We start from the raw sequence: 27695 nt of genomic DNA, 5'->3' as shown, positions 1-27695 counted from the left end.
TGCTTATGTCAGCTCACCAGGCAAATATGCAGATGCAGTGGAGGTATTTGCCATCCTGGCCTCCAGTTTTGGTCTCTTGGGGGCACTGTTTGGACCCAAATGTTACATAATCCTGCTGAGACCAGAGATGAACACACGGAAGGCAATAATGGGCCGGTAAATCCAGGCCTATTCACTGCATGTATCTTCATGAGACAGAATTAATCTTTTTTTTTCTGTACACAATTTGAAGAAATGTAAACTTGACTTATTTTGACACACATATTCTCTTGTGTAGGTAAGCTCATATCACATACAGTATGTATAGAATTTAGTCCACAAGAATATGTAATATATAGTGAATCTACAGCTGCTAATATTATGAGGAATAGGTTTTAATTGGTGTTAATTAAAGCCTGTTTTGTATAACATACACCTACTTGCAGGGTCATATGCTTTTCATTATAATAAAAGTGTGGCCTAAGTTAAACCACATTAGTCCATATCTGGTCACTACTTCACACATCCCATGTAAACTGATTGCTGTTTGTAGGTACTTACGCATAACCCCATGCATCCACCATGCTCAGACCAAAGATCAGCTGATGCTATATCCTCTTGCCCCATTTCATGTCATGCATTTGGAGCTACATTTGACTGAATATGTTTGTCAGAAATATAACATTGTACTGGACCGTCCAAAAAAGGTGTGTCACAAGTAGCAGATTTGTGATATCTCTCAAATGTATGTTACTGTCATGTTTCAAGGTATTGCAAATTAGCCTCCATGAAAGTCTATAGCAGAACTGTACCGCAATATAAAACAAAACAAGAGCATCTTTACTTTCTACATGTTCAAGCTGAATTAGACTGTTGTGAATTAAACTAAAAGAAAGGGTCATGTCTAAATGTCGAACAGGAAGGAAAGAAATGTGTTTTTTTTTTTTTTTTTAAATTTAATTCTACAGTACTGTTATGTTGTAATGTGTGATAATTCATCCTCCGAGAAAGTTTAATAAGCATCTACCAGGTTGGAAATAAAGATCTTTGTTGGTTTATTTAGCTGATTTACAATATTGCCCTCAATCAAACAAGACAGTGCAAAGAAAAAATAAATCAAAAGACTGTTTCACTAAATGTCTTAGTGTTCTCATAATTAACCTCAAATGAAATTAGTTTAAATCCCTGCCCAACTTTGGGTGGTGCTTAAGATTAAACAATGCTGCAAGTCAATAAAAGATGTTGACAGCAAGAAAACTGACTGGGCTCAGAAAAGGGATGATTAGGAGGAATGCCATGTTGGGATTTGTAGATATTAAATTGTTCTCACTCATGTACTTCATGTTGTTGTATTCCTTCTTTTCTTCTGTTGTGTCCTCCCCACTTTATTCCTCCTGCCAGTTACAGGGAAAGTCTCATCTAAATGGACTGCACAAAGCTGGAGATGTGGTTTTAGGTGGGATATTTGAGATCCACTTCTTTTCTGTCTTTCCTGACCTGTCTTTTACCTCAGAGCCACAGCAGCCTACCTGCCATGGGTGAGTTTGTCAGGACAATAACAGAAAATAGAAGCTGTGGAAAATCACTCATATTTGTAGAATGTATTTCTACAAATTAAATATTGCTGTCGAAGAACGAGATTCAGCATTAATGCAATTATAAAAAAATTACTTTTCACAAAATTCATTCAAAAACTGTAGTTGTCAGACACTGTCATGTATTTATCAATTTGGATAAGTTGTATTGTTTTTTATTAGTTTTTTAATTTTAGGGTTCAGGACTGCCATGACTATGATCTTTGCAATTGATGAGATCAACAGAAACACCAACCTGCTACCTAATGTGACTCTGGGATACAGTCTTTATGATAACTGCTACAAACTACAGATAGGATTTCGTGCAGCAATGTCACTCATCAGTGGTCAAGAAGAGAAGTTTATATTAGATGAGACCTGTCAAGGAACCCCTCCAGTCATGGGGATTGTGGGTGATTCTTTTTCTACAAGTTCTATCGCCATCGCCTATGTCACAGGTTCTTACAGAGTACCAATGGTAAGTTTCCCAGATTCCATTCTAATAATGATTATTGGAAATCTTTTACTTCATGTCAAGTTTAATGTCAGATGTAAAAATGTAGTCTTTTATTTTAAAAAAGTCAAGAGAGCTTGTAAAGTTATTGAATTTTTCAGGATGTACAGTATGTGTCTTTCACAGGTGAGTTACTTTGCCACATGTTCCTGTCTGAGTGACCGGCAGAAGTTTCCATCTTTCTTTAGGACGATCCCAAGTGATGGTTTCCAGGTGACTATCTGTTGCCACAATTGAAATACATCACAGCATGTGCAGTTAAACATTCACAAGAAAGAATGCCCCACACAGCAACAGCAATTATATTCTTTAAAATGCACTGATTAAATGTGATTTCCCTTCAATGCGAAATATATATATATATATATATATATATATATATATATATATATATATATATATATATATATATATATATATATATATATAGAGAGAGAGAGAGAGAGAGAGAGAGAGAGAGAGAGAGAGAGAGAGAGAGATAATCTTTGAATTGATTTATTGTAAAAACAGTTTTGCATGTTTTCCAATAAATGTTTTATTCTTTCTGTCCTTGCACTAACCACTTCACTCTGTAAGGTGCGTGCTATGATTCAGATTCTAAACCACTTCGGCTGGACTTGGGCAGGTCTGCTGGTCAGTGACGATGACTATGGGCTCCATGCCGTTCAATCTTTCCAGTCTGAATTTGTCCAGTCTGGTGGAGGTTGTCTGGCCTATGTTGAGATCTTGCCCTGGGAAAATGACCGAGCTGAAATAAAGAGGATTGTGGATGTGATAAAGAAATCCACAGCTCGTGTGGTCATTGGGTTTGCACATGAGAGTTACATGATAAACCTTATTGAAGAGGTTTGGCTTCAGATATAACTTAAATATATGAATGCAGTTATGGATCTTAAAGTTTTATTCATCAAACTGAAATATTTAAGTTACAATGCACTGAGCTATACAATTAAATTCAATTTCATTAAATGTACTAGTCCAAGGTGCTTTTATCAGGGATTGTTTACTCACACCAATTCGACTGAACTCCAGTTATGATGATATGCAACACTTTGCTCATAGAGTATAAACCTGTAAACATATATATGTCATATGATGCACAGTTGCTGAGGCAGAATGTGACAGGCCTGCAGTGGATTGCAAGTGAATCCTGGATAGCAGTTACTGTATTTCAGACCCCCCATCTCATGCCATACCTGGCTGGCATTCTAGGCATCGCCATCCATCGAGGAGAAATACCAGGGCTCAGGGAATACCTGCTACAAATACGTCCAGACCTTCACCACAACAACAGCTATGGAAATAACATAGTGAGAGTTTAACCCTCCCAATCTAATGAAAAATTGCAGGAATAATACAGCATGTCTGTTTCTGTTAACACATTTCAAATGCATTTCAGGTGAAACTGTTTTGGGAATACACATTTCAGTGTAGATTCCCACCACCTCCAGAGGGTTGGGTGGACGATGGAGGAGCATTATGTACTGGGCAGGAAAATCTAGAGGATGTGGAGACTGAGTTGTTGGATGTTTCCAATCTCAGGCCAGAGTATAATGTGTACAAGGCTGTGTATGCTCTGGCCTATGCCCTTGATGACATGCTGCAGTGTGAGCCAGGGAGAGGGCCTTTCAGTGGGCACAGCTGTGGCAATTTGAAAAGACTGGAGCCATGGCAGGTGTGATATATCTCTGCCCTCCACTTGTTTGTATGAATGAATAATGTGCTTTAGTACTTCATGAGGTATATATGGTAACGGATTAAACCCAGGGATATGAAATAACTAATAATATGTGCATATGAAGTTTAATATTCAATACAAGATACTGCTGTTTTCATGTGTTAATGTATTTCTTTTTATGTAATATATTCTGTTATCCATAGCTTCTACATTATTTGCAAAAGGTCAACTTCACCACATCATTTGGTGATCAAGTGTCATTTGATGAGAATGGTGATGCTTTCCCAATCTATGATGTCATGAACTGGCTGCAGCTCCCTGATGGAACAATAAAACTGCAGAATGTGGGTGAGGTTAGAAGGTCGGCATTCAAAGGGGAAGAACTCACAATTGATGAAAATAAAATCTTCTGGAACTTTAAGTCCAAAAAGGTTATATCTGATTTTCCAGACACACCATGGATAACTCATGAAAGCACTGTAAATGAGTGTATAATGACAATCTTTTCTCCTTATAGCCACCCCGGTCTGTGTGTAGTGAAAGCTGTTCTCCAGGTACCCGCATGGCCAGAAAGAAAGGGGAACCTGTGTGCTGTTTTGACTGCATCCCTTGTTCTGAAGGAAAGATCAGTAATGAGACTGGTTGGTATTTAGTTTTAAATATTGTAGTGTGTAAATATAAATATATCTCACGTCGATTCCTTCTTTCATAGATTCCATGGAGTGCAAGAGTTGTCCAGGGGACTTCTGGTCCAGCCCAAACCGTGACAACTGTGTTCCTAAAAAAACAGAGTTCCTTTCCTTCCAAGAGCCTCTGGGTATCTGCTTGACAGCTGGCTCATTACTTGGCACATCTATCTGTGCTATTGTCCTGGGGATCTTCACCTTTCATCGAAGCACACCTATGGTACGTGCCAACAATTCAGAACTGAGTTTCCAGTTACTGCTGTCCCTGAAGTTATGTTTCCTGTGTTCACTGCTGTTTATCGGCCGTCCCAGGCTGTGGACATGCCAGCTGAGACATGCAGCATTTGGGATCAGCTTTGTGCTTTGTGTCTCATGTATTTTGGTAAAAACCATGGTGGTTCTGGCTGTGTTCAAGGCCTCCAAGCCAGGAGGTGGAGCCAGTCTGAAGTGGTTTGGTGTGTTGCAGCAGAGAGGAACAGTTATGGTTCTTACTTCTATCCAGGCAGCAATCTGTACTGCGTGGATTGTATCTGCCTCGCCAACTCCCCATAAAAACACTCAATATTATAATGATAAAATAGTTTATGAGTGTGCAGTTGGGTCCACAGTTGGTTTTGCAGTGTTACTGGGCTATATTGGCTTTCTGTCTATCCTCAGTTTTCTGATTGCCTTCATAGCGAGGAATCTTCCAGACACTTTCAATGAGGCCAAACTCATCACTTTCAGCATGCTGATCTTCTGTGCTGTGTGGGTGGCCTTTGTCCCTGCTTATATCAGCTCACCAGGCAAATATGCAGATGCAGTGGAGGTATTTGCCATCCTGGCCTCCAGTTTTGGTCTCTTGTTGGCACTGTTTGGACCAAAATGTTACATAATCCTGCTGAGACCAGAGAGGAACACAAGGAAAGCAATCATGGGTCGGGAAATCCAAACATAGTAACTGCACTTTCTTTCATGAGATAGAATGAATCCTTTTTTCTGTATACATTAAAAATACATCAACTTACCTATTTTATCTTATTATGGAAGTTCACTTACATCCCATAACTCGTAACTCGTCATGTGTTTTGCCCAGTCGAATAAAATGGAATGTTTTACTGCTCAAGATATGGTTAAGCATCTGCTATTATCATGGATGGATTTTCATTAGAATTAGTTGATAGCCCTCCTGGACTGTGAAGTACACTTTGATGAAGACGGAAGCCTCAATACTGAGGTGTACAAGCACAGATCACTACTTGCTGTTTGACTCTCATCACCCACTGGAGCACAAACAAGGAGTCATCAGAACCCTAAACCATCGGGCTGAGATGGTGCCCACTAAGTCAGAGAGGGAGGAGAAGGAACAGAAGCACACCAGGGGAGCACTTAAAACATGTGGCTACCAAGACTGGATCTGTGTCATAACCGCTAAAAGATCCAGAGCAGACAGAGAGGAGGAGACAAGACAAGCAACATCTTTGTCATTCCCTGTGATCTTTGATAAACATCATATCCCAGTTAACTTCAAACACAGCAACACAGTGAGACAGAAACTAGTACATCTTGAGAACAAAACAACCAAGCATGAAGAGAGTATAGTAGTTTATGCTGTTCAGTGCAGCCAGGAATGCACAAATATGTACATTGGGGAGACAAAACAACCTATCCATGAACAAATGGCACAGAATAGGAGGGCCAGCTCCTCAGGTCAAGACTTGGCTGCCCACTTACATCTGAAGGAGAAAAATCATTCATTTAAAGACAACAAATTAAACATCTTGGCCAGAGAAGACAGATGGTTTGAGAGAGGAGTAAAGGAGTCCATCTATGTCAAACTGGAAGGACCATGTTTGAACAGAGGAGGTGGCCTAAGACATTACTTACTACCCACCTACAAAAACAGTACTGAGTTCCCTTGCCAGACAGCTTAACAAACATTCAAACTCACCTCGCCCTAGCAAGTCCTAGCTTGCATGACGCTCTGGGCGAAACTCAAAGGTTGTGGTCGTTTAGCTATCACAATTTGGCCCTTGTCAGACGTGCTCAAAACCTTGCCCATTTTTCCTGCTTCTAACACATCGACTTCGAGGACATGACAGGTACCACAATGAAGAGAGAATCAGTGTTATTCACTTCACGTGTCAGTGGTCATAATGTTATGCCTGATGGGTGTATATGTATATGTATATTTGTGTGTATATATTTGTGTGTATATATGTGTGTGTATATATATATATATACACAGTTGTGTTCAAAATAATAGCAGTCCAAAATCACTAATCAGATCAATCACTGTTTTTGGTAGAAATTATATTTTTATATGGCAAATAATTTACTAGTAGGTGTAGTAGAGTAACAGAAAACCAACAGACCCATTAGTCATGACATGCATGCTGCTGAGTCTGTGTAATTGAATCAGTAATTGGATGGGGCGTGTTCAAAATAATAGCAGTGTGGAGTTCAATTAGTGAGGTCATTCACTCTATGAAAAAACAGGTGTCAAACAGGTAAGAACAAAGACAGCACATGTACCAGCTGGTTGTAGAGCATTTCTTTCTGAAAATCGGAGTAAAATGGGTCGTTCCACACATTGTTCAGAAGAACAGCGCGCTTTGAGCAAAAGTGATTAGCAAAAAGTTGATTAGAGAAGAGAAAACATACAAAGAAGTGCAGAAAATGATAGGCTGCTCAGCTAAAATGATCTCCAATGCTTTAAGATGGCAACCAAAACCAGAAAGGCGTGGAAGACAACGGAAAACCACCGTTCAAATGGACCGAAGAATAGCCAAAATGGCAAAAACTGAGCTAATGATCAGCTCCAGGGTGATCAAAGAAGATCTAAAGTTACCTGTGAGTACTGTAACAGTTAGAAGACGCCTATGTGAAGCCAAGTTATGTTAGCCATTGTTGATAAAACGACATGTGCTGAAGAGACTACAATTTGCCAAAGAACACATTGACTGGCCTAAAGAGAAATGGTGCAACATATTGTGGACTGATGAAAGTAAGATTGTTCTTTTTGGGTCTAGGGGCCACAGACAGTTTGTCAGACAACCCTCAAAAACTGAATTCAAGCCACAGAACACTTTAAAGACAATAAAGCATGGTGGCGCAAGCATCATGATATGGGGATATTTCTCTTACTATGGTGGTGGGCCTATTTATCACACACCAGGGATCATGGATCAGTTTGAATACATCAGATTTCTTGAAGAGGTCATGTTGCCTTATGCTGAAGAGGAAATGCCCTTGAAATGGGTGTTTTAACAAGACAACGACCCCAAACACACCAGCAAGCAAGTAGCATCTTGGTTCCAGACCAACAATATTAACGTTATGGAGTGGCCAGCCCAATCCCCGGACCTTAATCCAATAGAAAACTTGCTGTTTCTGAGGCAAAACCAAGAAATGCAGAGGAATTATGGAATGTAGTCCAATCGTCCTGGGCTGGAATACCTGTTCACAGGTGCCAGAAGTTGGTTGACTCCATGCAACACAGATGTAAAGCAGTTCCAGAAACAGTGGTTATACTACAAATATTGGTTCAGTGATTCACAAGAAAGCTAAATCTTCAAGCATTTTTCAATTCATAAAGTAAATGTTTGAGTTTGTAATGAAAAATGCAAACACTGCTATTTTTTTGAACAGCGTAAAATATGATTTTTTCCTCACTTTTGTAAAGTAACAACAATTCATGTTTTGATTCAGAATAGAATGTGCAGTGTTTCCAAAGCATTTGCGTGTATGGAAATAAAATAAAAATAAAATAAGGATTTTGAGCTTTACTCACTTTTTTAAACACACTACTATTATTTTGAACACTACTGTATATATATATATATATATATATATATATATATATATATATATATATATATATATATATATATATATATATATATATATAGAGAGAGAGAGAGAGAGAGAGAGAGAGAGAGAGAGAGAGAGAGAGAGGCTTACCTCCATGAATTTCTTTTTCAGCGTGCTGTCACGGTTTTTAGAGACATGGCATGCCCACACAGAGAGCTTTTTTTGAAAGCATCGATTTTGTCATCTTGTTAAAAAATGTTGTGCCCCCTCCCCTGCATAGACACATTCAGTGTGTTTAATTGTTCAAACACATCAGCAAGGTAAGCAACATGTGCAAGCCACACACTATTGCTAAAAAGGTCTGCAAGAGGCGAATTGTTCTGGGCAAGAAAGGCTGCGATTTCACCTCGTAGTTCATAAAAACGCGACAGTACCTTTCCCCTCGAAAGCCAGTGTACCTCGGCATGATACAACACCTGTACATGCTCACTACCAAGATCTTGGCACAGTTTTTGAAAACATTGTGTGTTCTTTGCACTTTGTTCAATGTAGTCTATCACTTGGACGACATCTTTTAATGTTTCATGAAGCACTGGCACCATATCCTTCCGACGCAAAAAAAAACCAATGCTTCCAAGTTGCATTCGGAGCTCTGTCAAGTATTCTTGCTTGGAGCATGAAGGAGTAAGACACTTGTGTGATGTCCTCATGTCTTGAAGTCGTCTTTGAAAGTATTTAACAGGTTTATTTTTGAGAGAGGTATGTTTGGTTTCCAAATGCAGCTTCCGTTTTGCAGGCTTCACGCTTTTTTGTGCCAACACCTCGCTGCACAAAACACACTGAGGTTTATGTCCTCTGTTGTCCTCAATGTAGGACAATCCACATTTCATATATTCAGGGTCGTTTTTTCGCCATGCTCAATTAGCATTTAAAAACAAACTTTGCGACTCTTGTTCTATGTTGTGCAATGGTGGGTGTGAATTATCATTACAGGGCATTGTCGCCACCTATGGTGTGTGAATAGACAGTACTCCACTGCATTAAAAATCCTCTTCAATTTAAAAGCACATATTTTTTTCTTAAATTTTTTTTTCGCCCGAGCAAAGGTGCACGACCCACTGAAAACGGGTCCACGACCCACTAGTTGAGATACACTGGTCCAAATCAGTCTCAAATGAAATTCATTTTAAGTCCACTCTGACCCTTGCTTGTACCCCATTGGGCGGTGCTCAAGATTAAACAATGCTGCAAGGCAATAAAAGAGGTTGACAGCAATAAAGAAGACTGGGCTCAGAAAAAGGCAGTACCAGGAGGAAAATCATGCTGGGATTTTTAGATATTGAATTGTTATCACTCATGTCTTACATGTTATTGTATTCTTACTTCTCCTCTGTTGTGTCCTCCCCTCTTTATTCCTCGTCCTGCCGGTTACAGGGGCAGTTTCATCTAAATGGGATGCACAAAGCTGGAGATGTGGTTCTAGGTGGGCTGTTTGAGATCAACTTCTTTTCTGTCTTTCCTGACCTGTCTTTTACATCAGAGCCACAACAGCCTACCTGCTATGGGTGAGTTTGTCAGGAAAAAAGGAAAAATTAGAAGCTGTGGAAAATCAGTCACATTTGTAGAATGTATTTCTATAAATTAAACATGACTCTGGAAGAATGAGATTCAGCATCATGCTATTTTAAACAATTTACTTATTTTCAAAGTTTTAATTATACATATTAACTGTTAATATTCAACGAGATTAATTGTTTTGAAATACTGTAGATTTCAGACACTGTATTATGTATTTATGAATTGCAAAGAGTATTGTTTTGTGTTAGTTTTTACATTCCAGGGTTCAGGGCTGCCATGACTATGACCTTTGCAATTGATGAGATCAACAGAAACACCAACCTGCTACCTAATGTGACTCTGGGATACAGTCTTTATGATAACTGCTATAAACTACAGATAGGATTTCGTGCAGCAATGTCACTCATCAGTGGTCAAGAGGAGCAGTTTATATTAGACAAGACCTGTGTAGGAACCCCTCCAGTCATAGGGATTGTGGGTGATTCTTTTTCTACAAGTTCTATTGCCATCTCCTCTGTCATAGGTTCATACAGCGTACCAATGGTAAGTTTTCCGCTTTCCCATCTAATAATTATTGCTGATCATTTTAACTTATGTCAAGTTTAATGTCAATTGTAAAAACTTTAACTAGTTTAACTTATCTTTAAATTCAAAAAGTTAAAAGAGCTGGTAAAGGCATTGAATATTTTCAGTGTGTATAGTCTGTGTCTTTCACAGGTGAGTTATTTTGCCACATGTTCCTGTCTGAGTGACCGGCAGAAGTTTCCATCCTTCTTTAGGACGATCCCAAGTGATGCTTTCCAGGTAACCATCCGTAGCTATAATGAAACTGCATAACAGCGTGTGCAGTTAAACATTCACTAGAAAGAACTTATCTTTAATGCAACAGAAAGGATATCCTTTAAAATGCAATAATTAAGTGTGATCCAGAGTGAAACAATTTTAGTTGTTTTAGTTGCAAATAATCATTCCTCAGAAAGAACCACTTTCAATGCAAACGTACATATATAATCTTTGTAAGGCAATATTCAAACACGATTTATTATGAAACCTGTTTTGCATGTTTTCCATTTTTTTTCTGTCTATGCACTAACCAGTTCACTTTTTATTCCCTAAGGTGCGTGCTATGATTCAGATTTTGAACCACTTTGGCTGGACTTGGGCAGGTCTACTGGTCAGTGAGGATGACTATGGACTCCACGCTGCTCGATCCTTCCAATCTGACTTTGTTCGGTATGGTGGCGGTTGTCTGGCCTACACTGAGATCTTACCCTGGGAAAAAGACCAAGCTAAACTAAGGAGGATTGTGGATGTGATGAAGAAATCCACAGCTCGTGTGGTCATTGGTTTTGCACATGAGAGTAACATGATTAATCTCATGGAAGAGGTTGGGCTTAAAATACAAGTTATACCTGTAAACACTTTTGTCACACTGAAAGATTTAATTTAGATAACATATTGGCCTCACTGAAGAGGTTAGGCTTGAAATATAATTAATTATAATGCAGTTATGGATCTTAAAGTTTTATTCATCAAACTGAAAGACTGATGTTATAATAATGCATTGGGCTATAACAATAGATTTAATTCATTAAATTTACTAGTTCAAGGTGCTTTTAGCAGGTATTGGTTACTCACACCAATTCCACTGAACTCCAGTTATGATGATATGCAATACTTGCTCATAGTGTGTAAACCTGTAAACATATATATTTTATATGATACACAGGTGCTGAGGCAGAATGTGACAGGCCTTCAGTGGATTGCAAGTGAATCCTGGATAGCAGCTCCTGCATTTCAGACCCCCCATCTCATGCCGTGCCTGGCTGGCATGCTAGGCATTGCCGTCCGTCGAGGAGAAATACCAGGGCTCAGGGAATACCTGCTACAAATACGTCCTGATCAACACCACAACAACAGCTATGGAAATAACATAGTGAGAGTTCAACCCTCTTTCTGATGACAAATTGCAGGAAAAATACAGTGTGTTTATTTCAATTACCATATTCAACTGTGAACTGTTAACATGTTTTTAATGCTTTTCAGGTGAAACTGTTTTGGGAATATACATTTCAATGTAGATTCACACCACCCTCTGCAGGTTGGGTGGAGGCTGGGGGAGCATTATGTACTGGACAGGAAAATCTAGAGGATGTGGAGACTGAGTTGTTGGATGTTTCCAACCTCAGGCCAGAGTATAATGTGTACAAGGCTGTGTATGCTCTGGCCTATGCCCTTGATGACCTGCTGCAGTGTGAGCCAGGGAGAGGGCCTTTCAGCGGGCACAGCTGTGGAAATTTGCAAAGACTGGAGCCATGGCAGGTGTGATATCACTTTGCACTCCACCTGTTTGTATGAATGAATCATATGTTTGTTGCAGAGATGTAAAATAACTAATCATGAGTGCCTCACATAGTTGAAAACATTTTCGCCACCAGTATTATCATGTTAGGGATAACAATATCATGTCATGAGATATAGAAAAACCTGTGTATGTATCATATGAAGTTTTATTATTGAATACAAGCTACCACTGTGTTCATATATTAAAATCATGGTATTAAATCTGTGTTCTTTGGCTTTTTTCCATATTCTGATACTCACAGGTTCTCCATAATCTGCAAAAGGTCAACTTCACCACATCATTTGGTGATCAAGTGTCATTTGATGAGAATGGCGATGCTTTACCAATATATGATATCATGAACTGGCTGCAGCTCCCTGATGGAACAATAAAACTGCAGAATGTGGGTGAGGTCAAGAGGTCGGCTTTCAAAGGGGAAGAACTCAGAATTGATGAAGATAAAATCTTCTGGAACTTTGAATCTACTAAGGTTATATCTGATTTTTCAGACACACATGGATAACTCATGAAAGCACTGTAAATTAGCGTATAATGACAGGCTCTTATTTTTATCCTTATAGCCACCACGGTCTGTGTGTAGTGAAAGCTGTCCTCCAGGCACCCGCATGGCCAGAAAGAAAGGGGAACCTGTGTGCTGCTTTGACTGCATCCCTTGTTCTGAGGGAAAGATCAGTGATGAGACGGGTTAGTATTTAGTGTTTAACATCATAGTGTGGAAATATAAATATTTCTCATGTTGGTTCCTTTTTTCATAGACTCCATGGAGTGCAAGAGCTGTCCAGGGGACTTCTGGTCCAGCCCTGAGCGTGACAACTGCGTTCCTAAGAAAACAGAGTTCCTGTCCTTCCATGAGCCTCTGGGTATCTGCTTGACAGCTGGCTCATTACTTGGCACATCTATCTCTGCTATTGTCCTGGGGATCTTCACCTTTCATCGAAGCACACCTATGGTACGTGCTAACAATTCAGAACTGAGTTTCCAGTTACTGCTGTCCCTGAAGTTATGTTTCCTGTGTTCACTGCTGTTTATTGGTCGTCCCACACTGTGGACATGCCAGCTGAGACATGCAGCATTTGGGATCAGCTTTGTGCTTTGCGTCTCATGTATTTTGGTAAAAACCATGGTGGTTCTGGCTGTATTCAAGGCCTCCAAGCCAGGAGGGGGAGCCAGTCTGAAGTGGTTTGGTGTGTTGCAGCAGAGAGGGACAGTTATTGTTCTCACTTCTATTCAGGCAGCAATCTGTACTGCGTGGATTGTATCTGCCTCGCCAACTCCCCATAAAAACACTCAATATTATAATGATAAAATAGTTTATGAGTGTGCAGTTGGGTCCACAGTTGGTTTTGCAGTGTTACTGGGCTATATTGGCTTTCTGTCTATCCTCAGTTTTCTGATTGCATTCATAGCGAGGAATCTTCCAGATACTTTCAATGAGGCCAAACTCATCACTTTCAGCATGCTGATCTTCTGTGCTGTGTGGGTGGCCTTTGTCCCTGCTTATATCAGCTCACCAGGCAAATATGCAGATGCAGTGGAGGTATTTGCCATCCTGGCCTCCAGTTTTGGTCTCTTGTTGGCACTGTTTGGACCAAAATGTTACATAATCCTGCTGAGACCAGAGAGAAACACAAGGAAAGCAATCATGGGTCGGGAAATCCAAACATAGTAACTGCACTTTCTTTCATGAGATAGAATGAATCTTTTTTTCTGTACACAATAAAAAATACATCAACTTGACTTATTTCATTTTCATTATGGATGTTCACTTACATCCCATAGGTAACTCATGTCATGTGTTTTGCCCTGTCAAAAAAAATTAAATGTATTACTGCTCAAGATATGCTTAAGCATCTGCTATTATCATGGATGGATTTTCATTCAAATTAGTTGATAGCCCTTCTTGGACTGTGAAGTACACATTGATGAAGACAGAAGCCTCAACATTGAGGTGTACAAGCACAGATCAGTACTTGCTGTTTGACTGTCATCACCCACTGGAGCACAAACAAGGAGTCATCAGAACCCTAAACCATTGGGGTGAGACTGTGCCCACTAAGTCAGAGAGGGAGGAGAAGGAACAGAAGCACACCAGGGGAGCACTTAAAACATGTGGCTACCAAGGCTGGATCTGTGTCATAACCCCTAAAAGATCCAGAGCAGACAGAGAGGAGGAGACAAGACAAGCAACATCTTTGTCATTCCCTGTGATCTTTGATAAACATCATATCCCAGTTAACTTCAAACACAGCAACACAGTGAGACAGAAACTAGTACATCTTGAGAACAAAACAACTGAGCATGAAGAGAGTATAGTAGTTTATGCCGTTCAGTGCAGCCAGGAATGCACAAATATGTACATTGGGGAGACAAAACAACCTATCCATAAACAAATGGCACAGCATAGGAGGGCCAGCTCCTCAGGTCAAGACTGCCCACTTACATCTGAAGGAGAAAAATCATTCATTTAAAGACAACAAATTAAACATCTTGGCCAGAGAAGACAGATGGTTTGAGAGAGGAGTAAAGGAGTCCATCTATGTCAAACTGGAAGGTCCATGTTTGAACAGAGGAGGTGGCCTAAGACATTACTTACTACCCACCTACAAAAGCAGTACTGAGTTCCCTTGCCAGACAGCTTAACAAACATTCAAACTCACCTCGCCCTAGCAAGTCCTAGCTTGCATGACGCTCTGGGCGAAACTCAAAGGTTGTGGTCGTTTAGCTATCACAATTTGGCCCTTGTCAGACTTGCTCAAAACCTTGCCCATTTTTCCTGCTTCTAACACATCAACTTCGAGGACATGACAGGTACCACAATGAAGAGAGAATCAGTGTTATTCACTTCACGTGTCAGTGGTCATGATGTTATGCCTGATGGGTGTATGTGTATATATATATATATATATATATATATATATATATATATATATCTATATATATATCTATATATATATATATAGATATATATATAGATATATATATATATATATATATATATATATATATATATATATATATATATATATATATATATATATATATATAGAGAGAGAGAGAGAGAGAGAGAGAGAGAGAGAGGCTTACCTCCACGAATTTCTTTTTCAGCGTGCTGTCACATGACAGCTCCACCAGCTGACTCTCTTTGTTGCTTGTTACGTATCCAGTCGTCATCCCTGTGTTTCTCAGGAAAATAGTTATTAAACTGCTCCAGAAAATTACTCAGATGTGTCGTGATTGTTTTCCTCATTACATTTTTTCCTGCCGTGTCCAGTTGCTGTCCCTCATGACAGGCACTGGGGAACATGTCGAGTCGTTTTTTAGAGACATGGCATGCCCACACAGAGATCTTTTTTTGAAAGCATCGATTTTGTCATCTTGTTAAAAAAATGTTGTGCCCCCTCCCCTGCATAGACACATTCAATGTGTTTAATTGTTCAAACACATCAGCAACATGTGCAAGCCACACACTATTGCTAAACAGGTCTGCAAGAGGCGAATTGTTCTGGGCAAGAAAGGCTGCGACTTCACCTCGTAGTTCATAAAAACGCGACAGTACCTTTCCCCTCGAAAGCCAGTGTACCTCGGCATGATACAACACCTGTACATGCTCACTACCAAGATCTTGGCACAGTTTTTGAAAACATTGTGTGTTCTTTGCACTTTGTTCAATGTAGTCTATCACTTGGACGACATCTTTTAATGTTTCATGAAGCACTGGCACCATATCCTTCCGATGCAAAAAAAACCAATGCTTCCAAGTTGCATTCGGAGCTCTGTCAAGTATTCTTGCTTGGAGCACGAAGGAGTAAGACACTTGTGTGATGTCCTCATGTCTTGAAGTCGTCTTTGAAAGTATTTAACAGGTTTATTTTTGAGAGAGGTATGTTTGGTTTCAGCCCAGCGATAGACTGGCGACCTGTCCAGGGTGTCCCCTGCCTTCGCCCTAAGTCAGCTGGGATAGGCTCCAGCCCCCCCGCGACCCTGCAGAGGATTAAGCGGCGTACATATAATGTGTACAGATGATGGATGGATGGATGGATGTTTGGTTTCCAAATGCAGCTTCCGTTTTGCAGGCTTCTGTTGTCCTCAGTGTAGGACAATCCACATTTCATATATTCAGGGTTGTTTTTTCGCCATGCTCAATCAGCATTTAAAAACAAACTTTGCGACTCTTGTTCTATGTTGTGCAATGGTGGGTGTGAATTATCATTACAGGGCATTATCGCCACCTATGGTGTGTGAATAGACAGTACTCCACTGCATTAAAAATCCTCTTCAATTTAAAAGCACATATTTTTTTCTTAAATTTTTTTTTCGCCCGAGCAAAGGTGCACGACCCACTGAAAATGGGTCCACGACCCACTAGTTGAGATACACTGGTCCAAATCAGTCTCAAATGAAATTCATTTTAAGCCCACTCTGACCCTTGCTTGTACCCCATTGGGCGGTGCTCAAGATTAAACAATGCTGCAAGTCAATAAAAGAGGTTGACAGCAATAAAGCAGACTGGGCTCAGAAAAAGGCAGTACCAGGAGGAAAATCATGCTGGGATTTTTAGATATTGAATTGTTATCACTCATGTCTTACATGTTATTGTATTCTTACTTCTCCTCTGTTGTGTCCTCCCCTCTTTATTCCTCGTCCTGCCGGTTACAGGGGCAGTTTCATCTAAATGGGATGCACAAAGCTGGAGATGTGGTTCTAGGTGGGCTGTTTGAGATCAACTTCTTTTCTGTCTTTCCTGACCTGTCTTTTACATCAGAGCCACAACAGCCTACCTGCTATGGGTGAGTTTGTCAGGTAAAAAGGAAAAATTAGAAGCTGTGGAAAATCAGTCACATTTGTAGAATGTATTTCTATGAATTAAACATGACTCTGGAAGAATGAGATTCAGCATCATGCTATTTTAAACAGTTTACTTATTTTCAAACTTTTAATTATACATTTTAACTGTTAATATTCAACTGGATGAATTGTTTTGAAATACTGTAGATTTCAGACACTGTATTATGTATTTATGAATTGCAAAGAGTATTGTTTTGTGTTAGTTTTTACATTCCAGGGTTCAGGGCTGCCATGACTATGACCTTTGCAATTGATGAGATCAACAGAAACACCAACCTGCTACCTAATGTGACTCTGGGATACAGTCTTTATGACAACTGCTATAAACTACAGATAGGATTTCGTGCAGCAATGTAACTCATCAGTGGTCAAGAGGAGCAGTTTATATTAGACAAGACCTGTGTAGGAACCCCTCCAGTCATAGGGATTGTGGGTGATTCTTCTTCTACAAGTTCTATTGCCATCTCCTCTGTCATAGGTTCATACAGCGTACCAATGGTAAGTTTTCCAATTTCCCATTTAATAATTATTGTTGATAATTTTGACTTATGTCAAGTTTAATGTCAATTGTAAAAACTTTAACTAGTTTAACTTATCTTTAACTTCAAAAAGTTAAAAGAGCTGGTAAAGGCATTGAATGTTTTCAGTGTGTATAGTCTGTGTCTTTCACAGGTGAGTTATTTTGCCACATGTTCCTGTCTGAGTGACCGGCAGAAGTTTCCATCCTTCTTTAGGACGATCCCAAGTGATGCTTTCCAGGTAACCATCCGTAGCTATAATGAAACTGCATAACAGCGTGTGCAGTTAAACATTCACTAGAAAGAACTTATCTTTAATGCAACAGAAAGGATATCCTTTAAAATGCAATAATTAAGTGTGATCCAGAGTGAAACAATTTTACTTGTTTTAGCTGCAAATAATCATTCCTCAGAAAGAACCACTTTCAATGCAAACATTGCACATATATAATCTTTGTAAGGCAATATTCAAACACGATTTATTATGAAACCTGTTTTGCATGTTTTACATTTTTATCTGTCTATGCACTAACCAGTTCACTTTGTATTCTCTAAGGTGCGTGCTATGATTCAGATTTTGATCCACTTTGGCTGGACTTGGGCAGGTCTACTGGTCAGTGAGGATGACTATGGACTCCACGCTGCTCGATCCTTCCAATCTGACTTTGTTCGGTATGGTGGCGGTTGTCTGGCCTACATTGAGATCTTACCCTGGGAAAAAGACCAAGCTAAACTAAGGAGGATTGTGGATGTGATGAAGAAATCCACAGCTCGTGTGGTCATTGGTTTTGCACATGAGAGTAACATGATTAATCTCATGGAAGAGGTTGGGCTTAAAATACAAGTTATACCTGTAAACATTTTTGCCACACTGAAAGATTTAATTTAGATAACATATTGGCCTCACTGAAGAGGTTGGGCTTGAAATATAATTAATTATAATGCAGTTATGGATCTTAAAGTTTTATTCATCAAACTGAAAGATTGATGTTATAATAATGTATTGGGCTATAAAAATAGATTTAATTTCATTAAATTTACTAGTCCAAGGTGCTTTTCGCAGGGATTGTTTAGTCACACCAATTCCACTGAACTCAAGATTTAATGATATGCAACACTTTCCTCAATTTGTGTAAAACTGTACGCTTATATATATGTATATATATATATATATATATATATATATATATATATATATATATATATATATATATATATATATATATATATATATATATATATATATATATATATATATATATATATATATATATATATATATCATATGATACACAGGTGCTGAGGCAGAATGTGACAGGCCTTCAGTGGATTGCAAGTGAATCCTGGATAGCAGCTACTGCATTTCAGACCCCCCATCTCCTGCCATACCTGGCTGGCATTCTAGGCATCGCCATCCGTCGAGGAGAAATACCAGGGCTCAGGGAATACCTGCTACAAATACGTCCAGACCTTTACCACAACAACAGCTATGGAAATAACATAGTGAGAGTTAAACCCTCACACTCAAGAATAATACATTGTTTTGATTTTTAACTTAACATATTTTAAATGCATTTCAGGTGAAACTGTTTTGGGAATACACATTTCAGTGTAGATTCCCACCACCTCCAGAGGGTTGGGTGGACGATGGAGGAGCATTATGTACTGGGCAGGAAAATCTAGAGGATGTGGAGACTGAGTTGTTGGATGTTTCCAATCTCAGACCAGAGTATAATGTGTACAAGGCTGTGTATGCTCTGGCCTACGCCCTTGATGACATGCTGCAGTGTGAGCCAGGGAGAGGGCCTTTCAGTGGGCACAGCTGTGGCAATTTCAAAAGACTGGAGCCATGGCAGGTGTGATATTGCTTTACACTTCACCTTTTCATATAACTAAATCATATAGATTAGTATTTCCTGAGGTGTATGGGGTGACAGATTAAACCAAGAGATTAGAAATTAGGAGATGTGCAATCACTAATCATGAATGCCTCACATAGTTGAAAACATTTTCCCCACCAGTATTATCAGGTGAGGAATAACACTATCTTGTCACGAGGTATAGAATTTTTTGTAAGTGTCATAAGAAATTTTATTATTGAATACCAGGTACCACTGTGTTCAAATGTTAACAAAAAATTATTTTCTAAGTATTCCTCTCTCCTATATTCTGACATACAGGTTCTTCATTATTTGCAAAAGGTGAACTTCATCACCTCATTTGGTGATCAAATGTCATTTGATGAAAATGGCGATGCCTTACCAATATATGATATCATGAACTGGCTGCAGCTCCCTGATGGAACAATAAAACTGCAAAATGTGGGTGAGGTTAAGAGGTCGGCATTCAAAGGTGAAGAACTCATAGTTGATGAAGATAAGATATTCTGGAACTTGAAATCACAAAAGGTTGCTTTTTCAGAGACTTCATAGATAATAACAATTATCATGAAAGCACTGTTAAGTAGTGTATAATTGCAGATGTTTTTCTCCCTATAGCCACCACGGTCTGTGTGTAGTGAAAGCTGTCCTCCAGGTACCCGCATGGCCAGAAAGAAAGGGGAACCTGTGTGCTGTTTTGACTGCATCCCTTGTTCTGACGGAAAGATCAGTAATGCGACTGGTTGGTATGTAATTTTAAACATTGTAGTGTGGAAATATAGATATATCTCAAGCCTTTTCCTTTTTTCATAGATTCCATGGAGTGCACCAGTTGTCCAGAGGACTTCTGGTCCAGTCCCCAGCGTGACCACTGTGTTCCGAAGAAAACAGAGTTTCTCTCCTACCATGAGCCTCTGGGTATCTGCTTGACTATAACCTCATTACTTGGCACATGTATGTGTGCTATTGTCCTGGTCATCTTTATCTATCATCATAGCACACCTATGGTACGTGCTAACAATTCCGAACTGAGTTTCCTGCTCTTGGTGTCACTTAAGTTTTGTTTCCTGTGTTCACTGCTGTTTATCGGCCGTCCCAGACTGTGGACATGCCAGCTGAGACATGCAGCATTTGGGATCAGCTTTGTGCTTTGTGTCTCATGTATTTTGGTAAAAACCATGGTGGTTCTAGCTGTGTTCAAGGCCTCCAAGCCAGGAGGGGGAGCCAGTCTGAAGTGGTTTGGTGTGTTGCAGCAGAGAGGGACAGTTATCGTTCTCACTTCTATTCAGGCAGCAATCTGCACTGCATGGATTGTATCTGCCTCCCCAACTCCTCACAAAAACACTCAATACAACAATGATAAGATTGTTTATGAGTGTGCAGTTGGGTCCCCAGTTGGTTTTGCAGTGTTACTGGGCTATATTGGCTTCCTTTCAATCCTCAGTTTTCTGATTGCATTCATAGCAAGGAATCTTCCAGATACTTTCAATGAGGCCAAACTCATCACTTTCAGCATGCTGATTTTCTGTGCTGTGTGGGTGGCCTTTGTCCCTGCTTATATCAGCTCACCAGGCAAATATGCAGATGCAGTGGAGGTATTTGCCATCCTGGCCTCCAGCTTTGGCCTCTTGGTGGCACTGTTTGGACCCAAATGTTACATAATCCTGCTGAGACCAGAGAGGAACACAAAGAAAGCAATCATGGGTCGGGGCACTGCAAAGTCATAAAAACTTCATTTAAAAACTTGCAGCAGAATTAATACTATATACACGACATCCAAGCAAAAACATATGTTATGTAATGACTTGGTATGGCATTGATACAAGGTTAACATTCTCTGCTTCACACCATCGAACTAGAGTTACAATATATTACCTTTGCTCCATTTAACATTAACTCTAGACTCTAGAATTATAACAAAACAAGACTGGAGTTTGTTTTGTTTTGTTTTGTTTTTTCATCATTATGAATTCCCCAAACATTCCAAACATAAAAATGTATCAATGCTACATCACTTTGCATCAGCTTAAAACAACTGAAAAGGTACATGAATAGAATTCAGGTAGGTGTACTTTTTACTCTGTGGATGAATTAAATTTCATACAATAAAATATTGTCATCAATCATCTGCTGGAATGATTTCAGTTGTTTTCTTTTCCATTTCAAAACACTACCAGAGTTGCTATATGAGAAAAGAGAAATGCTAGATGAATTCAGTGTAAACTAACTAAATTCTCAATGAACGATACTGTCTCAATTGTTCAGAATTGGAGGCTCTGGTGCTGGTACTGAGTTTTTAGCCTTTTTTCCATTCATTCATTTTGAATGGCCCCATGAGAAGAACCCTCCTTGTCAAAAAAAAACATTTGCACCTAAAACAATGTGTGATGGGCTAGAGTACACTGGACAGTCACTCTCCCATGTTTTTGCCAGTTATTTGTTGAGTATGTTTCCAAAACTTACGGTAGTTGCTAAAACTTCAATAATCTTGGCCACCAGTCCAGCTGTCAGTGGTTATTATTCAAATGTTTTAATGAGAGGAACACATATTTTAACCCAGACAGTGTGTGCGATGATTGCACTTGGCCAGTCAAGTCCTGGCCATGCTATGGCCTGCCAAAAGCAGGAGCTGGATCTAGCTCAGACTTGGGCCAGTTGTGGTTTATTTGGTCCAGTCTTTATGGACTGTCCAAGTGCCATCCTTCCACACTGTATGTCGACTGGGTGAGGTTGTCTGGTAAAATTTGCTATCTGGACAGCCTCATAATTGAACCTTACTCACTTTAAAGTTCAAGAAAAGAAACACTTCATCTGAAAGTATCTTATATCCATTGTGCAAGAACTTATTACAGCTCTTTTTGAAGGTTGAATGTATGATGTCACTATGGAGTGATATTGAAACCAAATACTAATATGTTTCATGGAAATACTCTTCATGTCTTGAGAATCATTTTAGACAAGGCAGAAGGTCTGTAGATGCTGATGAGCCAGAACACTGCAGTACATAATATCTTTAATTAGTGCCTGTTTTATTTTTTTTAATTTTTTTTTGCCTTTTTCTGGCTTTATTTTGACAGTACAGCTGAAGAGTTGGACAGGAAACAGGGTAAGAGACGGGGAGTGACACGCAGCAAAGGGACCCGGGCCGGGAGTCGAACCTGGGTCCGCTGCAGAGCCTCGGCACATGGGTCGCACGCGCTACCGACTGAGCTATGCGGCGCCCCAGTGCCTGTTTTATTTGATAAGAAATGAAGATATTAATGATATTAATTATTATTAGATCACATATGGCATTTGTATTTCATTGTTAATTGTATGCTCTTCTCAAATTCTCAATGTTGCAAACTTGATAGACAAAGTTCTGATAGGTCAACCTTTCTTGCCCACACTTTTCTACAGATGTGATCATATCTACCACCCTCTAAATAACTATGTATCAACCACATAAAATATAGTGCAAAAAGACAGTGCAAAAAATAAATAAATGAATAAATAAATAAATAAATAAAATAGATGGGTAACTTAAAAACCAGTCAGAAATAAAAAAAAATATATATATATATATATATAATTCTAGGCCCCGCCCCTACACTTGCTTATAGCCCATTGGGTGATGTTTAAGATTAAACAATGCTGCAAGTCAATAAAAGAGGCTGACATTAAGCTGTCAGCCTGAATGGGCTCAGGAGAGGGGTGAACTGGAGGAAAGTCATGTGGGGATTTTCAGATATTAAATTGCTCTTGCTCATGTATTCCATGTTGCTGTATTCGTATTTCTGTTCTGCTGTGTCTTCTCCTCTTTTGTCCTCCGTCTGCCGGTTACAGGGACAGTTTCATCTTAATGAGATACAAAAGGCTGGAGATGTTGTTTTAGGTGGGCTATTTCAGGTCCACTTCTTCTCTGTGCTTCCTGACCTGTCTTTTACCTCAGAGCCACCACAGCCTACTTGTTATGGGTGAGTCTCTCAGGAAAGCGGCAAAAGCAAAAACTGTATAAAATCAATTTCATGACTCATATGTATTTCTGCAATTGTGCAATGTGTTCATGTGATCACAGTGATTGTATGTCTTATTTTTTGATAGTTAATAGTGGCATTTGTGTTAGTTTTGATGTTGTAGGATTTAGGAGGGTCCAGACCATGGCCTTTGCCATTGATGAGATCAACAGAAACTCCAATCTGCTACCTAATGTGACTCTGGGATACAGTCTTTACGATCACTGTGTCAAACTAGGGATTTCATTTCGTGCAGGATTATCTGCAGTCAGTGGTCAAGAGGAGCAGATTATATTAGATGAGACCTGTGCAGGAACTCCTCCAGTCATAGGGATTGTGGGTGATGCTTCTTCTACACATTCTATTGCAATTTCCTCTGTCTTAGGTTTGTACAGAGTACCTATGGTAAGTTTGCCCATTTGACTTTAATCAATTTTATTTGATCATTTTGATATGATCTCAGACTTAATGTCACATGTAAACATAGAGTAACTACTAAATATTTAAAGAGCTGGAAAAGGCTTTGAATGTGCTCAGGCTGTACAGTCTGTGTCTTTAACAGGTGAGTCATTTTGCCACATGTTCCTGTCTGAGTAACCGGAAGAAGTTTCCATCCTTCTTTAGGACAATCCCAAGTGACGCTTTCCAGGTGACTATCTGTAAGCTTAACAGAAATGCATAAAAAGCATGTGTAGTTAACTATTCACAAGAAAGAATATCTCACATAAATAATAAATAACAGTTACATTCCTTGAAACGCAACAACAAAATATGATCTAATGTGAAATCTTTTTAGAAGGTTTTCCACAGAACGATTATTTCTGCCTGTGCACCTATCTCTGTGTTCACTCAGGTGCAGGCTATGATTCGATTACTCACACGTTTTGGCTGGAGCTGGGCAGGTCTGCTGGTCAGTGATGATGACTACGGACTCCACGCTGCTCGGTCCTTCCAATCTGACCTGGCACACTCTGGTGGAGGTTGTCTTGCCTACTTAGAGGTGTTACCATGGAGCAATGACCCAAATGAACTAAGGAGGATCGTGGATGTGATGAAGAAATCCACAGCTCGTGTGGTCATTGTGTTTGCACATGAGAGTTACATGATGAACCTCATGGAAGAGGTTGGGTTTGAGCTGCAATATCAGTTATACATCTTAATTATTTTTCATTAATCAAACTGAAAGATTTAAGTTCCAATAACATATTAGCCTGTAACAAATGCATTTATTTTAATGAGTAACATATTCATATCTGTTTAATGTCCTGTTAGCAGGGTTTTAGAGTTGGCCAGTTACTCAGATTAATTACCCAAAACTTTGGTTATGGGTGATATGCTTTGTTTATAAAATACTGTGTAAAGCTAAGGATGGCATCTGTGTATGAACAAGTAAGAAAAGACATCACTTGTGGACACTACAATTCACCTGTGTGTACAATTCAGAAGACTACACAATATTTTAGTCATATAACTTTATGGAGTTATATATCTAATCCGACACTCAGGTGGTGAAGCAGAATGTGACAGGCCTGCAGTGGATGGCCAGTGAAGCCTGGACAGCTTCTACTGTCCTCCAGACACCTGACTTCATGACTTACCTGGCTGGCACACTTGGCATTGCCATCCGTCGAGGAGAAATTCCAGGCTTCAAGGAATTCCTGCTACAAATTCGTCCTGACATAGACCAAAACAACGGCTACAGAAATACCATGGTGATAGTTTTACTGTGAAATCTAATATGTTCATTGGAGGAAAAATATATAGTCATCATTTGTAAGACTGTTTTGAATATATTTCAGGTAAGCCAATTTTGGGAGTTCACATTTAAATGTAAATTCACACCACCCCCAGCAGGTTGGGTGGAGGCTGGGGGAGCTGTATGTACTGGACAGGAAAATCTAGAGGATGTGGCGACTGAGTTGTTGGATGTTTCTGATCTCAGGCCAGAGTATAATGTGTACAAGGCTGTGTATGCTCTGGCCTACGCCCTTGATGACATGCTGCAGTGTGAGCCAGGGAGGGGGCCTTTCAGTGGGCACAGCTGTGGCAGTTTGAAAAGGCTGGAGCCATGGCAGGTGTGATATAAGCTTGCTCTCCATCTGCCATATCACTAAATCATAGGGTTTAATATTTCTTGCAAAGCAGTACAATTAATTGTAATGTGTGGAACAATTACAGAGAGGAAATTACCTACTATTGGGTGATGTTAGTGGATGGTTTTACAGTGCAGTGATAGGTTCTGGTTTTGATATGTTCGCAAGAGTAGTATGCAGTTTGCAAATAGATTAGTGGGTACCCCCATGTTTGTCATCAACACATCATAAATAAATATGTTGTAACCCTCAAAAACCTAGTCAACCACTGGCAGTTACAAAATCTGGGTTTGAAAATGCAAATACTACGTGCTGACTGCTGGATCAGGTTAGGAAAAATTTTAATTGACACAGGAGGGTCAGGCACCCCAAAAATTGTTCTAGGTCTTTGAGGGTTAATCTGTCATATTTACTTTTTGATCATCATTTTTCATGTCTCTATAAAGCTAGTGTATTACTTGGAAAACGTCAACTTCACTACAACATTTGGTGATCAAGTGTCAGAGGTTAAAATTATTAGTTCAGCAATAACTTCTTGTTTTGATATGTTCATGAGTGTAGTATGCCGTTTGATAGTTGAATTCTGGGTACCCCCATGTTTACCACGATAACACAGAAATATTCAACCCTCAACAACCCATTCAACCACTAAAGTGACAGTATCTGGGTTAGAAATAGTCATTTCTTGAATCCTAATCGGTCTTCTCTGTTTTTTTTGTTTCTCTATGGTAGCTAGTGTATTACCTGGCAAAAGTTAACTTCACTACAACATTTGGTGATCAAGTTTCATTTGATGAGAATGGTGATGCCTTAGCAATCTATGATGTCATGAACTGGCTGTGGCTCCCAGATGGAACAACTAAAGTTCAGAATGTGGGTGAGGTCAAAAGGTCAGCATTCATAGATGAAGAACTCACAATTGATGAAGACAAAATCTTCTGGAACTTTGAAACAAAAAAGGTTATACCTGATTTTGTAGACACACCATGAATAAATCATTATAGCAATGTAAAGAAGTGTATAATAATAGAAACAGTCTCTACTTTTCTCCCTATAGCCACCCCGCTCAGTGTGCAGTGAAAGCTGTCCTCCAGGTACCCGCATGGCCAGAAAGAAAGGGGAACCTGTGTGCTGTTTTGACTGCATCCTTTGTTCTGAGGGGAAGATCAGTAATGGCACTGGTTGGTTTTTAACTTTAAACATTGCAGTATTGAGACATAATATAAACATATATCATGTCTCATGTTTGTTCCTTTTCTTATAGATGCCATGGAGTGCACCAGCTGTCCTGAGGACTTCTGGTCCAGCCCCCAGCGTGACCACTGTGTTCCGAAGAAAACAGAGTTTCTCTCCTATCATGAGCCTTTAGGTATTGGCTTGACAGCTGCCTCTTTGCTGGGCACATGTATGTGTGCTGTTGTCATGGGCATCTTTATTTATCATCACAGCACACCCATAGTACGTGCCAACAATTCGGAGCTGAGTTTCCAGTTACTGCTGTCTCTGAAGCTTTGTTTCCTGTGTTCACTGCTGTTTATCGGTCGTCCCAGACTGTGGACATGCCAGCTGAGACATGCAGCATTTGGGATCAGCTTTGTGCTTTGTGTCTCATGCATTTTGGTAAAAACCATGGTGGTTCTAGCTGTATTCAAGGCCTCCAAGCCAGGAGGGGGAGCCAGTCTGAAGTGGTTTGGAGTTCTGCAGCAGAGAGGGATTGTTATTGTTCTCACATCTGTTCAGGCAGCAGTCTGCACTGCATGGATTGTATGTGCCTCACCAACTCCTCATAAAAACACTCAGTACTACAATGACAAGATAGTTTATGAGTGTGCAGTTGGATCCACAGTTGGTTTTGCAGTGTTACTGGGCTATATTGGCTCATTGGCTTTACTCAGTTTTCTGATTGCATTTATAGCAAGGAATCTTCCAGATAGTTTCAATGAGGCAAAACTCATCACCTTCAGCATGCTGATCTTCTGTGCTGTGTGGGTGGCCTTTGTCCCTGCTTATATTAGCTCACCAGGCAAATATGCAGATGCAGTGGAGGTGTTTGCCATATTGGCCTCCAGTTTTGGTCTCTTGGTGGCACTGTTTGGACCCAAATGTTACATAATCCTGCTGAGACCAGAGAGAAACACTAGGAAAGCAATCATGGGTCGAGAAATTCAAACATAATAAAGGCACTTATTTTCACAATA

General features: G+C 39.6%; 1 protein-coding gene and 1 long non-coding RNA gene across 3 annotated transcripts; one reads left to right on the top strand and one right to left on the bottom strand.

Moving 5' to 3' along the window:
* Positions 1-162: 162 nt before the first annotated feature.
* LOC119032482 lies at positions 163-27695 on the top strand. Its single transcript, XM_037121729.1, has 37 exons — positions 163-686; positions 1381-1517; positions 1737-2031; positions 2194-2280; positions 2644-2913; positions 3171-3377; positions 3467-3742; positions 3949-4176; positions 4263-4386; positions 4458-4651; positions 9658-9788; positions 10050-10344; positions 10519-10605; positions 10919-11188; positions 11531-11737; positions 11848-12123; positions 12408-12635; positions 12727-12850; positions 12922-13115; positions 16823-16871; positions 17490-17509; positions 17684-17770; positions 18826-19032; positions 19110-19385; positions 19710-19937; positions 20028-20151; positions 20223-20416; positions 22492-22515; positions 23235-23365; positions 23515-23809; positions 24012-24053; positions 24258-24527; positions 24910-25116; positions 25204-25479; positions 26230-26457; positions 26555-26678; positions 26762-27695. The coding sequence occupies exons 1-37, from the start codon at positions 432-434 to the stop codon at positions 27670-27672; spliced, it is 7578 nt and encodes a 2525-aa protein (XP_036977624.1). The 5' UTR covers positions 163-431; the 3' UTR covers positions 27673-27695.
* LOC119032626 lies at positions 10502-12003 on the bottom strand. Of its 2 annotated transcripts, none has more exons than XR_005078991.1 (4): positions 11871-12003; positions 11440-11683; positions 10896-11073; positions 10502-10630 (listed from the first exon to the last, which is right to left on the bottom strand). It is a non-coding gene; the product is annotated as an uncharacterized LOC119032626 (long non-coding RNA). The 2 variants fall into 2 exon arrangements; XR_005078989.1 differs by having other exon boundaries at positions 11440-11686; positions 11871-11992.

This window comes from Acanthopagrus latus, chromosome 2, assembly GCF_904848185.1.
Source record: "Acanthopagrus latus isolate v.2019 chromosome 2, fAcaLat1.1, whole genome shotgun sequence".
NCBI classification, from domain to species: Eukaryota; Metazoa; Chordata; class Actinopteri; order Spariformes; family Sparidae; genus Acanthopagrus; species Acanthopagrus latus.
The sequence above is the reverse complement of the archived record's forward strand: the minus strand, read 5'-3'. Positions and strand labels throughout refer to the sequence as shown.